The following is a 15,989-nucleotide window of genomic DNA, read 5'->3' as shown; positions in this document are numbered from 1 at the left end:
TTCCCGTGTGTGTTTGTGTGATATGTTTATATCTTCATTGTGTTTTGTCTGTTTGGCTTCAATTAGTTATGTGTTATCAATGTTCAAACGTAACCTAAAAGCCAATCTTAATAAATTGACATACCCATTTTGTATATAACATAACATATTGCTTATTTCCATTAACTGTTTCAACATTTATTTCCATATATTTACACCTAAACTTCCATTCCTTAAATGAACTGCCTTTCGGCAATTGCGTTCATCAATCGATGAACGCAACATCTTCGGATATGTTCGGATCGTAATTCATTGCATAACAATATACATGAAAGCTATTGATCTTGTTATTGGTTGTATTGTGTCTGCAGGTCCCGTAAAATATAGATCAACATTTTTAAAAGTGTTACTTTATTATATTTTAAATATATTGGTACCAGAAGTGTTTCAATGTTACGTTTTAAAGTGATTTAAAGTGGTTGATCTTTTCCAGCGTTATTGTGACGTCATTTGAAAAAATGTTTCCGGTTATAGTCGGGTCGTTCTATTTACCGAATGGGTAAGAACGTGTTACTGAAAGGTTTTCTTAAATGAAATGAAGTATTTTTTTAACAATTCTTGAATGAAATAATGAACTATTGGTGTAAATATAAGGAATGAATTGCGGGGTTGATGTCATTAACGCAATTGGGTTGGTCAAAGTACGCGTGGAGTCCTTCGGACTCCACACACATTGACCAACCCAATTGCGTTCATACCCGATAATAACATCAACCCCGCAATTCATTCCTTAAATCACATATTCGAAACGTTGTCGTAAAAAGCAAAGTCACGGTTAACATATGGATTTAAACAAAAGTATATATTATAAATATATTTGTTTATATAAAGAAACAGAATAAGTTGTTATCTTATTAGGTGCAGTGTTCTTATTTGTATTTGTAATCTGATGACATTAGTTTTATTAACTTTTGTTTAGTTTGCCAATGAAAACAATAAGATTTATGGTTTTCTTTTCTTAAATTATTATACTTGGGGAAAACCAGAAATAAATGATATTCGTTATATACATTTACAGACCTTTAACAGTAACAGTTTAGCAATTGTGTCGGATAGTCTGTTTTGAAAGGTTGTTAAAACATAAATAAACTTACATGATATTGTAATATATTCAACAAAATGTTTCAAAAAACATATTTAAATGCTTTTATTTTTCAGAGGGATTTGAAAAACAGTCAAATTATTATACAAACAGTACATAATATTTATCTGTTATGATCCTCGTTCAGAAATAAACAAAAAACACCATTAAGAACAAATTTTGACTGTTCTTAGAATAATCTGGTCTTCCTGTTTCAATCAATAAATCATGCGAGAAAACGCGAAGTTTGGGAATTCATCGTTTAATATCAGACTGGAAATTGTGATCCCTTTGTTTCACGCCTATATTTCACGTCAATAAGATTTGACCTCACTATACTTGGCTTATATTGCCTTTACAAAGCGATTACCTACATGTTCAGTTATAAGTTTTTAGAGGAGATGAGATCGTGTGATTTTTTGGAAACAGTTTTCATAATCTATGAAACAACAATATAATTCCATTGTAGACTTCTTTCATTCAATGATTTTTTCATTGTAACTTTTCAATATTGCAAGTCTGATTAATAATATTTGTGGATTAATCTTAAGAAGATTATTAATAAGTGTTATTCCTTAGAGTCAACATCTTTTCCTTCAAATATAAGAACAGTTATTCCTTCCAAAGCATTCTGGGTATTCCCCCGTAGTGAAAATACCATTACATAATTTCAAATGGAAATGGGATTACAGTGTAATTGTCTGCTATTATATTGTCAAATCCCTTATGGTATTATTTTAGTCGTACATTGCATCTTTTAAATCCTTTAATTTTATCAATAAATCATAATCTTTTCTGTAAGGCCAGGGTTATAATAGTCATAATTAGTACTATATAATGCTTTAAAATTAAGGTAAAGTATTAAGTAAGTTGTTTGATGACGTATTCTTTACCTTTTTTGAGTAATCGTTTGATTTAGACTCTTTTTCCTTTGCAATATATTTTGTATTTATGCGTTTAATCTAATTAAAATCACTACGATCACTCAAACTCTGAGTTCAACCTGAGTTTGTTTGTTTTTTGGTGATTTTTTTGTCCGTGTTTGCTGGGGTTTTTTTCAACAAGCATACACATAGCAGAGTCTTCAATAACATATATAAATGAATCCGTAGTATTATCAATATCATTGTTTGAATATATTTTTTCGATAAGCATGAATGTTTCCCTGTTTGGAAACACCGAACTTTTGTTTTTTTAATGAATCCCATTTACTATATTTTAGTTTAGTATGAATATCAGCAATATCATTTATATTTACGTCTTGTGTGGCTATTTCTACCTCAGTTGAACACAATAAAGAAAAATGTATTTTTATCGCTGGAACTCTTTTCTGCGAATTGAAAATAAATGCATATATATATATATGTGATAGTTCGTGGTTGTCATGGATATGCGCGCAGTGATTTAATTTAAGTTAATAGTCAAATCGTTCTTTAAATCGTTCTGAGGAGAGTGCAGCATTATTTCTTGAATGGAGCGTAAAACGTTTTTATGGTGCCATTTGAAGCGAGAAACAGTTAATAAGGATTTTAAAATTTGCCACAAAACACGGTTACCATGATGCTACAGACGAGGGTCTTCAACAAATGAGATAATTGTGTGATGGCAATAAAAATGACTTCCATACGTGTACATGTTTTATCTTTGCCCATGGGCAAGATAAGAATCTCTTGTACGGTAACCTTTTTGGATCTACATATCTGAGGTGGGAGAAATAGACATCCTCGAAAAAAGTAAAAAAAGATTTAATGACCGTATCCAAAATATACCATATATGTTTATTCCAAAAGATCACAAAATGCTTGCTTCATAATTCGTGATAATATATTAATAAAATACAAACGCTTTATCGGTTTTATTAGCGTTATGTGGCTGATGATTACTTATAGTTTCATGTTGACATTAATAATCTTAAATGTCTAAATCTAAACCAGTAGGCCTTGATATTTATGTTTCTTATATAGAAATAATGTCATATCGATTAATAGTATTTATACACTTTGTTTCTCATAAATCAATTAATATTTCATGATAAAACTCTTATATCCAATCCCTCTCGACTGTCCTCGACACTACATTTTACGGGGTCACAAAGTTGGCCGTGTACAAAACTGTTGGTGAAATTTCGGTCTATTTTCCCCTTTTATGTACCCGGTTTGTTCCCTGTGCTTCTTGTTCTGGTATTTGGCCTCCTGTTTGTGCGGGTAATTCGCTTTCCAAACTTCGCGATAATCCTCCAGGACTGTATTCCGATTCCACGATCTTGTTTTGTGGGTGCGGTTTTAACGTCCGAATAGAGCGACTTCACTCATACCACCTCACTGAAGCTGTAGTTGTGTAATTTAACCACCATGGGCCTGTTTGCCCCGGTGCTCGTGATGAAGACCATGTTGTCTGTGTTGAGTTGTAATTGTAACTTAATCGGGTCTTTCACGAGCGCGACAGTTTTCAGCATTTCCAGATAGGTTTATCTTATGTATGCATTGGTTATCACAGAATGTTTCTGTTCAGTTTTGCAACCTTGGGTTTTTAAATGTTATCCACTTAGTTCTTGAATATTAATGCATTTAGCATAAAGGGGTTCCAACTTTGTAACACGATAAAAAGATGAGTGACGAGTTAATGTCACATACGCCTATAGACATAGATAGATAGTGTCTCAGAGTACTGCCGAGTCGACAACAAACACACAACAGTTGACTGTATCAACATGGTAAGAACTATCGTACATTGACCAACCATTAAATCACATAATTTCAAATTATGATGTTTTTATCAAATCTTGCGATTTTGTTTGGAAATAAAAATTGACTAACAGATATTATAGAATTTTTACTATTTATTAACTAAATGTGACGATTTAGTAAAATCTAATCACGAATTAGATGACAATACGTATAATTTCCAATGTAGTTTTTACTTTCAGGACACGGCAGCAAAACGCACTTATTAAAATAAAAATGATAGCAATTAGAAGTTATTTGGTTCATATTGCAATTAACGCAATATTTGGGGGGGGGGGGGGTGCTAAAAGAATAAAATATCTATTTCTTAATATTGTAATTAAGCATTTTAGACAGTTTCATAGGAACGCTTGTAGTCGAGAAAGAGTATACCCGGACAGGGTTTTACAACAAGAAAATGCAGTTATAAACATTGCCATATTAACAATTGAACTACGAATTCTGAATCATATTATAATAAGGTATGTATTCAATGTTTAGACTGCCTTATTTATCGAGATAAACGAGTATACATTTTAAGACGATTCCAGTTCTATATCAGTTGAGAGAAAATACATTAGTGCAAACAACATCTGTCTTCAACAGAATGAGGTTTTTCATTAGCCAAATGAGTGAACCTTGTGAAACTGCATATATGCATGTGTTTACCCATTGTGATCGTGCGTTTGACGGAAACCAGCGAAAGCAAAGGCCAAAACAAAAATATACGCATATACCCATAGACGAACCTGTTTGGATTGTTTGAAAATCTTACCTCACGTTCGATATGGATTATTAAAGATAATATAAGTCTGCTCACTCCTGAAAGTTGGTACCATCGCAATATATTTTATACACAAAGAGAACGAATATATAAGTCATAGTTTATTAATACCTTGAAATGTAAATTAACTACAAAGATTTTTTTTTAAAATAACTATAAAGAAAAAGAAAAGATCTGGACAAACCAACAGACCCAAACCATATTTTGATTCTGCTGTTGCATAAGGACCAACATTCAGTAGACGAACAGACAAACTAGAAAAAACACGCAACCTTCAAATGGGGGTTAAACCAGACCCAATTTACACAAAGGAAAGTTTGTTTGTTTTTGTTGGGGGGGGGGGTAGGATTTGTACTCAGTTTTATACTTGAAAATGTTCGAGAACACTTGGACAATATTTAAAGAAACTATTACAATTTTTGAATATGAATTCTGTTGAAGTGCGTGAAGTTACAAGGACACTGTTGTAACTCTAAGTAATAGTTAGATGACATGTAGTTTTCATAAAACCTGTAGAAACTTTTGTTTCTGTGAAATCTCGGGCAAGTCTGGGGTCGGTTCGCCTGCCCTTGTAGCGATGTTGATATTCCCTTTGGAATTTGCCGCCTTCATTTCGCCACTAGGTTTTTTTTTTATTCAAATGTATAATACAAAATATGTTGTGCAGAAACACATCAATATGTTCATTTCATATGTAATTGAATACATGAACATTTCGAAACTAGTTTTATTTATACATTTACCATAAGGACGTTTTATATTTCACAATCGATTTTTCATGATCACTAAATAACTCAAAATATAAAAAAATATAAAAAAATTATAGTTTATAATAGTTTTTTTTATAAAAAAAAGAAAATTATGAACACAAAAACGGATTTGGGCAGGTGATGATTAAGATTGATTTAGATAAGAACGGATGTAAAACTATTTATTTTTATGCTGCTTCATTTTATCATTTATAAAAGCAATTTCTTTCTCTATTTTATGTCTAATCATCATTTATTTTTAGTTCTGAGAAAATTGAGGCGTTGATTTTCTATACTTCGAACCCAAGATGCAGAATTTCATTATCACTATTAAGAAATTAGTAATCATTGTGTGTTTTTCATTGATTACTATTCCGAAGCTGATATTTTTTAATGTTAAGTTTACATTAATATGATTATCTTTTAAGAATTGATTAAGTCTATTCCATAGTGGTTGTATTTTGGGGCACTCCCAGAAAAGATGTTTCAGTGTTTCAATATGAGTTTGACAAAAGTCACACAAAAAATACTGCTGTTATGTTCAGTGGAACCGCCTGAGCTACCGGAAAACCCTTTTTGACCCTTGTTACGCGTCTTCCGTTTCCGCCGACCCTTACTACCGTTACCACTGTTTCCTTTTCCCATTTACCAATTTATATCCTCATGTATTCATAATTAACATCGGTGTTACAGAAAAGAAAGATTTATATGTTCCTAGAAACCAGTTTTGTAAATACAGCGTAGATTGAACTTAAAGAGCCTGGGTTTCGACCTTTTTTTTGTTATGAAAGATTCAGTAACCCTTTGTTCATCATTAACCGTTAACTGGGGTATAAGTAAATTCACTAATTTGATCAGTGATTTCGCTGCCGTGGAACATATATAGCTAATAATCCTTATTTTTGTCTTGTCCACAAATTTGACTTATTTATTTAACTATTAAAGCGTATTTTCCTATTTTTTCAGGTTGAGCTAAATTTTCAACCCTTTTTAATGATCAATAAAAGCACAATAAAGCTTCATTTTGTTTACTAACACATTTTGTATAACTGAGTGTAGGATAAAATAAAATCAACTCTACTTCTATTCTCTCTAAATCCAAACTGAGCATCGTTAAATTATTTTCACTTTCACACCAATTGTCTTTTCGATTTCGTAATGTTAACGATAATATTTTAGCCATAATATTACAATACAATATTTTTATAGCATAACACATTAAAGAATGTTTATAGAATGTAAGCAAATAAATCAATAAATGGAAGAAGTACACAAACACATTTTCTAGAGATAATGGTTGAAATGTTATAACAACCTATTATAGTTAGTATGCGTATGTTAGTAAATGTATCAAAATATTTTAGTTCCCTATATTTTATAATATTCCTTGGTAATTAGAGGGATTATGTTTATCAGATAGACAGACAGTTTATTTCGACTAGTGCAATGTACATCGCAATCAACACATCTGTTTATAATGATAAATGTCAACGTGTATGCATAGTAACAAAACAAACAATGAAGTACAAACAAAAATATATACAAAAGAAATCACACACAAAAGATGATACGTTACAACAAATTCAGTAACTAATGTTATTGTTATAATCTATTTAAATCATTGAATGAACAAATTTGTCTAAATAAAGTTCTTACATTACTTATAGCGGATCTAACTTTAAGACAATCTTTAACAGAAACACATAGTTTGGTAACCTCACTTATATCATTTGATTGCAACACTTTTACAAATTTAAACACAGATATATACATATATATATAAATCCCATGAATCGGGGCAGACCCCTTTTTCAACAATATAGTTTAAAAAAATGTATGCAAGATATGGCTCTTTTGCCTTGACATATTTTTTTTTTAATTTGTTCATCAACATTAAACAAACAATCTAAACTATCAATATCAGCACTATCAGCTGAACCTTATTTAACATGTTCTTAAAATGGTTTACAAATTCAGTTTTATCTACATTGTTTAAATTTGGTTACATTTTTCATACTTCTTAAAAAACTACCAAACCTTTCAAGAGTTTGATTTACCTATGGAGCGTAAAGAGGTTCTTCCTAAACTGTTATAGGTATATTTTGCTTTACGTTTGGCAGTACAATATTTGTTCATAGTTTACAAAAATAAAGTGTATTTAGAAATGTCATTAGTATAAATATATATTTATAAAAATGTTTTAGAACCCGTCAGTGAAATAATAAGTATATGCACTAAAGGTTCGTGTACTTGGTCAAATCTAAACGTCCATGTATTTATGAATTTTGTTTTTGCTCATTTTTTCGTTTGAAATAACTATTAGAAATAAACCCATAACCTCTGAAACCTTCAAAATGCATAAAACTTGTTGAAAATATGATAGTAGTATTGGGTTCTTTCTTAACCCAATTTTATTAATATATTTGTAAAGAGCGTATACCTTGCCAAACTTTTCAACTCAGTTGGTCAAGATTTTAGAAAAAAAGGTGTAGGAATTTGGGGAAAGTTCTACATAACCGTGAAAAGTGCTCTTTATTGCGGGGTAATTGGTCATTATATAACAAAATACTTTCTCTATATTTAGAAAGTTATCTTCATAAACTCTACCTAAATCGAGACCTCTTATTTACAATTTTTGCCGTACACTTGACCAATTAGTCACGTGGTTTTTTCAACATCTCCACGTTTTATTGCATTTGTGCATGAATGTTTGCTCATGTGAAATCAATGTCAATTTAAATAATGGGCCAGGTTCGTTTGGCAAAGGTTTGTTTTAAAGTGACCAATGGAAGTTTGTTTGTCTTACGATAGCATCAGGTATCGTGTTGATACGGTCGTTAATCTTTAATTACTTTAAGTTTGACATTAAGTGCACTAGAGCGTTGAATTCCTCTCTGGTGTTCGTTCAGTTGATTTAATTGCATTCAATAATAAACAACATTTCATATATTCATTTCAGAAACCGTATTGTATATATTTCCTACTTTAATATATAAGTCACTGTCAGTGTTTTAACAACTTTACTGATATGTCGGTCACAAAAAGGACACATTGTGACGTCATATTTCCTCGCGCAGTCCATGCATATCCGGTGATGCGTACATGGCAGAAACAGTGCGTTAACGTAATTGACTTTACACCGCTGGCATTTCGAGATGTGCTCTAAGCAAGCGTTCTCACCCAGTATGCTTTCTGCAAAAAATGCCAAGTAAAAGTAATAATCAACATATTTTACAACGGAGTAAATCTCAGGTTAAATTATTGTTATATATTTAACTGTTGAAGATCACGTATTGCAAACTGTCACATTATTGTTGTTTATATTTAGGCAATTGAAACTCGTCATTTTTTGAGAAAAGAAAACATCCCAATTTCGGGTAATCACTATGCATTAAGTAACAACAGATCAAAGGTCAATCAATACCTATGGTGTCAACTGTAACAGATTCCCCTTGAAAATGTTCAGTTCCATTTCGTTCTTGATTATCCATACTTGTAGCATTTCCATCACTTTTTTTATTTAATAAGAATTCATATATATATTGCAATATTTAAATGTCCATTGCATATTATTTGTGCAATGTTCTTTGTTCGTAACATATCTACCACGTTACAAGTACATGCTTATGATATCTATATTTAAAGCTTATCGCCCCAAACGCATTGTGTTGTCAAATCGTCTTATTTCTAAATGCGGCGGTCCAGCATGGATAAAAATTATGTAATATTAACTAATTTATAGCCTTATGGCACGTGGTAGATACTGACCAAAATATATTGATAAAAGATTCTGTATTTGACAAGCGTCGTGGAAACACCTCTGTTAGGATTTCCTATCAAATATACAAAATATTCGACTTAGGACAGTGTGCGACACCGTGTATTCCTATCATTCCTTTTAAATTCCGCAACACGATAGTTTCATAGTGTCATCATATATACAAGAGCAATACAAAAGGTCGGTTTTACGAGCCTGAACTTGCTTATCTTGAAATTGATTTCACAGCTGAAAATATGCTGGGCAATATCTGTGAAGATAAGTGGAAAATGTGGTAACAGTGTTAACAAAAACTATCCTTTGACATAGGGACCTATATTTTTTACTAAACATGACTTACACTAGAATTCGACCGATATTGCAAAAAGACATATATTCAAACTTTACCCGATAAACACTGGGAAGAATATGTGTCATCTAAAGTTTTTTTAAATATTTAACTCAGTGAATAGTCGGTCAGTAGGTCTGATGTCACTTTAGGTCACTCTGAATGGCACTAACATTTGCATCGCTAATTAAGTTCCGACCCAAAATGAAAATAGAATAATACAATTAGCTCTTGCCATTCGTTTATTAAGGTTGTCATTGACCTTAGTGTTTAATAAGGAAACCATGGAAACCAAATCTTACTGGACTTTGAATTATAAACACATGACAGCCGTTTCTATCTCATTTCTCTTAGATTGATTGTATCGATAACTGTAAGATGATATGATTCACTTTCGAGTTGGTTTCTTGCTCCAGCCGGCTCATGGTCATGGCATATGAACTAGGTTCAATAGTTGAACCTTTAATTTCGTAACAGCTCCATAACTCCTATATTTATGGAAATTTCGTTATGAAACTTGGTTCACGTGTCCTTCTTATTAAGGCAATGTGCATAACCTAGATGTATGTTAGAAGTGCACCGGTTATTTTACTATGCCAATGACTTGAGACTTGCATTTCATTCCGCTCAATATATCCTAAATCTACGGAAGGGTCTTTACAAAACGTGGATAACATTTAATATTCTCTTAAAGCCGGTGTGCAGAACATGTTTGAACTGATTCAATGTAATTTCACAAGTTTGAGAATTTTAGCCCTTTATTTCGAGTAATTTGTCCTACATTAATAAAAGTACCTTTACGAAACTTAGGTTACATGTACTTATCACAACAATGTACACAATTGTGCCAGTTTAATGACAAGGTACTAAGTCGAGTATTTTAGCCTTATATTTCACTCAATATCTCTCCTACATTTGTGGAAATATATTTATGACAGGGACAAGGCCGGTAGTCAAACAATCAACATTCAAAGTTTCTTATATTTATTGATGGACATAGCTCACCTAGATTCGGGTCAAACATGTACTCTTAACTACGACATATTGGTAAACAAGTTGTCATCATAGTACTAGATTTTAAACTACATAGTACAAGTAATAATGAATATAAAAAGTTGGAGTCTGACTCACAAAATTCACTTTTCATACAAGAAACGTCCCATGTTAAACTTTATTTTTTTTAAATATATAAGTTCAGCGATACCCATATGAATGTATTGACCATGGCATTTGGTACTCGGGCTGTATTTTTTCCACACTAAACAATATATGTATTACTCCTGCATCCTTTATCAACAAAACACCCGTGCAAATAATGCTTCGCTCACCTTTCGCAAGGGATAAGGAAAAGCTATAGGTTAAGTTAAGAAACACAATGCCCATCGAATGTAGTATATCAACTTATACTGTCTGTTAGTATAGCCAAGCTGTTTTTTGTTCATTGCATTAATACAAACTCATAACATTCATAAAGTTCATAGCTTTTTTTCAAGTTATAAAACAACGAGTATTTTTTCATGCAATAGTTAATGTTGTTGAAAAATAACATCATTTCTCATGTATACAGTATATACAAGATTTTTAATATAAAAAGGTTTTTACAATTTCCAAAATTTTCCAATCACAAACAGGACACAACGTAACGTCATATTTGATGACGCATTCCATACACATTCGGTGATGTGCACACGGCAGAAATAGCGCGTTTACGTCATTGACTTTACACTGATAGCACTTCAAGATGCGATTCAAACGAGCGTTCTCCATAAGAATACTATCTGAAAAGTGAAAAGACACCGGATATAAAAACATGCATATTAACATTTCACCAAAGAGTCTCTTGATTGAAGAGTGAGGAGAAGAAGCTTAATCAGTCCATATAATAAACATACCGTTCTAAATTCAGCGTTTATCAGAGGTATACATTCTAACCGTAATAATAATATTCAATAGAAAATGTTCGTGCTTTTTGTAAGTTCAGCCCATCATATTTTTTAAATGCTTATTTTGAGTTCTTGGTGTAAATCCAACGTTAAAGCATAGTACAATTAGATGACAACGTATATAATGGTTGAAATTATTTTTGATCTAACCTTTCAATCGAACCTGTTTTCGTCCCTAACACTGGAATAAGTCCGCGTAAAAAAAACTCAAGCAATAAAATACATGAAGGTACTTTGTTTTGGATTGGAATTGACTTTACCACATTTTAAAGAATATTATCCAAAGGAAGGCTTTTCTTTCATGTATGAAAGACACGGTGGCGTTGTTATCGCATTAATTAAAAGCAGTTTAAAACTACTCCCATATAGACCAAACGATGGTAACTTGAATAAGGGACGAGCTTTGTCATCGACATGCAAAACTCTTCTTGTTGTTTTTTGGTTATTCGTTCATAGCATTTTAAGTCAGTTCCAAACAAAACAAAAGGAGTTTTCAGTTTAAAAGAGTGTTTTATCTATAAAGCAAAACCGCATTGTGGCGAATAACCGCGTACTACTTCTAACAGCAATGTCAAAGTTAGACGGCCTGATATTTCGTTATAAATTTAATGTGAACAGCCAACATAATAGCGATTCAGCCAATACGTACGTCACGTAAAACGTCGATGAATATGGAAATTATTGACGAATAATATGAAAAGTATTGCCATCCCATTGGTTCAAAAATAATTTCAACCATGATATCCATAATATGAGCGTCATGTTAGGCTGAGTGTCTTCCGTCAAAACAAAATTTGGTTGGGGGGACACTGTCATAAATTTATCAATGATAACAAATTATGTATCATTTTAAAATATATATTTATGTATCAGCAGACTAATAATGGGTTGCTGTTCACAATGTTACATTATTATCACCATTAAGCTTATATGTTAAAGAAAATATTGCCGAAAAAGTGTCGAACAAAATCAATTCGATCAGCAATAACCAATCGTTTGTGCATTTATACCGTCTGTCTCCTGTGGCACTTGCTCAGTAAACTTTTGTCTTTGTAGTTTCTCTATTTCATTTATTAGATCGTCTAATTGTGGATTTTGATGTCCTAAAACAAAGATCTGCATCAGCGACTCGTATTGTATTGTTAACATACAATTATACATAAAAATAATTTTGAATAACATGACAAGCAGGGGTAAATTTGGAAATACAATTTGTAATAATATGTAGATTACCACTTGCTCTGAGTTGCAGTAGAGCCTCTGCAAATTCTTCCTCGGAAATACCGCATTCCACGGTGCACGTGCGCCGATGCTCCTGAAGATGGCTGCTACTTGGAGTAATGTTGGCATTACCGGAGGTCTGAATGTCTTCAGAGTGTTCTTTGTTCTAGGGGTATAAAGTACTACTTCATATAAAAATGTCTTCATGCATTTCCTTAAGTAATTATAAATCTGTCATGATATGTTAATGGTGATGCCGCATATGCCAAAGATGCATTAAAGGTAAAAACAATAAATGGATATACGAAAGCCATGAGTACAATAAGTAGATGCGTTTGTATGAACAGTGTAATATAACTCTATCATAATAAATAGAACAATCGGGTTTTGTATATGCGTGTTTCCGTTGATATAAAAATAATGGTTATTTCGAAAACAACAAACACCACTTTTGTATATAAGAATATTGGATGTTTTTTCGTTCCACAGTTCAGCTTATCATAAACTTGCATATTACAGAATCCAGTCAGTTTCTTAGTTCCAAAGTTATTAGAAAATGATTAACACTTTTGAACCCGGAGTCTATCCAACGTAAGTATTGGGCTAGATCAGTATCTACTATATAATATAAAACAAAACTACAGGGTCAAACCCAGAAGTAGAAATTCAATTATAGTCCATGTGCAGCACAAGGTAAGGCCCAATCGCTACTGATGGAGAGAAACAAACGGTGGATCTTGTCTCAGTATTCGTGGTATTGCTTCCTAGCATGAAGCTAATATATCTTTAAAATCTGACAGTTTAGAGCCATTCGTGCCAAACAATCGAAAACAGTAGTATTTATTTGTGCTTGACTAAGCTCGGATTTCAGAAAGTGGTTCTATATGAATAGTGTATAAATGCAATGTTGCCCTCATGGGTCCATAAATTAAGGTCATGAAATGAAAGTCAAAATTTGGTTGTGCAACCTTTAACGTGGTCTAATTCATAAACTCATTCATATAAAAATCACCCCATCGTCATCAACGTTAACGTGAAAGTGATAAAAAAACATATTATTGATAATAATACTATTCTCTATACATCTTGGATATTTTTTTTATAATTCAACTGTAACAATACTAAAAAAATCCTTCGGCGGCGCTCCCCCTCAATATGTCATACATGATACACGTAAATAAACGCACACAAGGCTACAAGTCGATACATATTTCAGCAATGAGAGATAGCACATTTTATTCATTGGTATTATTTTATTATAATCGGCAGCCGAATTAATGGTTTTATAAAGTAAAATTTAGCAATATCTATTTCTTAGAAGGGTACAGGAGAAGCCGTAACAACACGAACTCGTACTACTACGAGGTGGTATACTATTTAGAGAAGTCGTTCCCATTCGTATTTTATTTACTTTCAGTAAAGGTATTAACACTCTATTTTTCTGAACTTTAAACACAATGGTCCAAATATACTATCGTTATCCGTGGTATTTTTTATTATTTGAGATGGAACGACTTTTTCAAATATGTTAAGACTTCGTGGTGGTACCACTTCGAGTTGTTGCGATTTGTCTTGTAATCACTTGGAATACGTTTTCAAGCCTTATTTGGTGGTTTAGGAATACGAGCCTTTCCATCCATCCTATGAATATCTAATACTGATTCCAAACATCCAAATGACAAGTAATCAAATCTTATGATGTCGTTTTATTATAACAAAGAAAATAAAGATCAGTTTGAACTTACTTTTTAAATATACTTATTGGCATAATATGTGCCTATTAATGGGGGTTAAAAGTTATTGTTATAAGATATTCAAATTTTAGATGTATTCACCTCTTCCTTATTTATAGTCTGAATGAGCGCAATAAACTCGTCCCCCTTGGTTCCCCTGACAAAGGGACAAGCCGGAAACCAGCGGCAGTGTTCTATCCAAGGGTCCTCTCCCTCCTCCCAGTTCCTCAGGCCCCCGTCACAAGCGAAACATCGTACGTGGTCGGTCACACCTGTATAAAATGTTCTACCGGTACTTACTATGGTTTGCAAATACACTAAGCAAAGCGTTGTCGTCAATCATAATTGTATAATAAAATCAAAGCGCTGAAAGCGCTGCAAGACTGTCGGTGACGTAACTGAAGCAAGCAAACACTACCGCAAAGTTCTTTCAAATGAAACGTGATCAAATGATTTCATACAAATGATGAACACTCTTTAAGGTAGATGAAGAAGGATAAATGTGATTATAATAAGCACAAATATATTGGCCCTACTTAATCATGTATCCAATGGCCTACAAGATTCTTAATTCAAATTTCCTAATTTTGAACCGCTTTAAATTAGTTAAATGCATATTCATTATGTTAAAATTGCTTCAATTTATGACGTCGCTTATAACAGTTTCAGTAAGCAATTACATTTCTTCATTTCATTAGGGTCTGTTGAAGCCTATGTCTTTAAAATGCAAATACAATACAAACTATACCCAAGATTCAAGGGACATAATAAAAATATAACTTTAAAATGATGCTCTTTTAAGCCTAAAAATGCCTCCCAGAACTTCTATCAACAGAGTCCACATATCTACAAAATTTGTGCTCGAGCTACTTTCTTTGATATAAAAGTGAAAACAAATCTGCATGGTGCTGTGGCATCATACCATGAAAAAACTAATTTCTTTAAAATTTGTTTTCTAGTTTGTTTTTATTATAAAAGTGTTAATAAATCTGCATGGTGCTGAAGAAAAAAAACTAATGTCTTAAATTTCAAACCTGCAGCATTAATTAGCGCCATGTTGTCAAGAATATCTGGACAATTGTATGAAATATGCATGGACCGAAATGACAGCTGGTTTTTCATTGACAAAAGATGCCTTTGAGGCAGTTTTAAGATTATGCTATTCAAAGTATGAGGGTAGTTGGTACAGTTTTCACTCATATTCAGATGATGGCCGATATTTGCTGATAAACATGTATCCTCTTAGCAGCAGGGAATAAGTAAATGACATAGTTTTAATGACCAATATTGGAGATGTGACCTTGACCTCCAAATCCAAAGGGGTCATCTGCTGGTCACCCCAAACCTAAATTTCAAGTTTGAAGGCCATGGGTGCAGACTTTGTCGAGTTGTCACACAGGCAAGCTTTTTGCGTTCAATGGTCTGTGACAAATCAATAGGGCTCACCTACTGGTCAGGCCCAACCCCAAAGTCAAGTTGTTCAAGGGCCATGGGTGCAGGCTTTGTCCAGTCATTATTAGTACAACCTTTTAGCATTCAAGGTTACTGTGACCTTGACTTTTGACCCAATGACCCCTTCAATCAATAGGTTCTTCTAATAGTCAGACTTA

General features: G+C 32.6%; 1 protein-coding gene and 1 long non-coding RNA gene across 3 annotated transcripts in view; both read right to left on the bottom strand.

Moving 5' to 3' along the window:
• Nucleotides 1–6,388: 6,388 nt before the first annotated feature.
• LOC128238168 (uncharacterized) lies at nucleotides 6,389–8,846 on the bottom strand. The gene is made up of 2 exons (XR_008261639.1): nucleotides 8,801–8,846; nucleotides 6,389–8,568 (listed from the first exon to the last, which is right to left on the bottom strand). It is a non-coding gene; the product is annotated as an uncharacterized LOC128238168 (long non-coding RNA).
• Nucleotides 8,847–10,449: 1,603 nt separating this feature from the next.
• Nucleotides 10,450–15,989, bottom strand: part of LOC128238166 (putative inhibitor of apoptosis) — a 31,342-nt gene continuing 25,802 nt past the window's right edge. The window contains exons 10-13 of one of the 2 annotated variants that reach the window (XM_052953780.1): nucleotides 14,482–14,651; nucleotides 12,659–12,812; nucleotides 12,436–12,528; nucleotides 10,450–11,260 (exon numbers count right to left, since the gene is read on the bottom strand). In XM_052953780.1, the coding sequence (XP_052809740.1) occupies nucleotides 11,064–11,260; nucleotides 12,436–12,528; nucleotides 12,659–12,812; nucleotides 14,482–14,651 (614 nt within the window). In that variant the 3' untranslated portion in view covers nucleotides 10,450–11,063. The remainder of the gene's footprint in view (nucleotides 11,261–12,435; nucleotides 12,529–12,658; nucleotides 12,813–14,481; nucleotides 14,652–15,989) is intronic. The other variant, XM_052953781.1, reaches the window with a different exon arrangement.

Source organism: Mya arenaria, chromosome 6 (assembly GCF_026914265.1).
Source record: "Mya arenaria isolate MELC-2E11 chromosome 6, ASM2691426v1".
Taxonomy (NCBI): Eukaryota; Metazoa; Mollusca; class Bivalvia; order Myida; family Myidae; genus Mya; species Mya arenaria.
The sequence above is the reverse complement of the archived record's forward strand: the minus strand, read 5'-3'. Positions and strand labels throughout refer to the sequence as shown.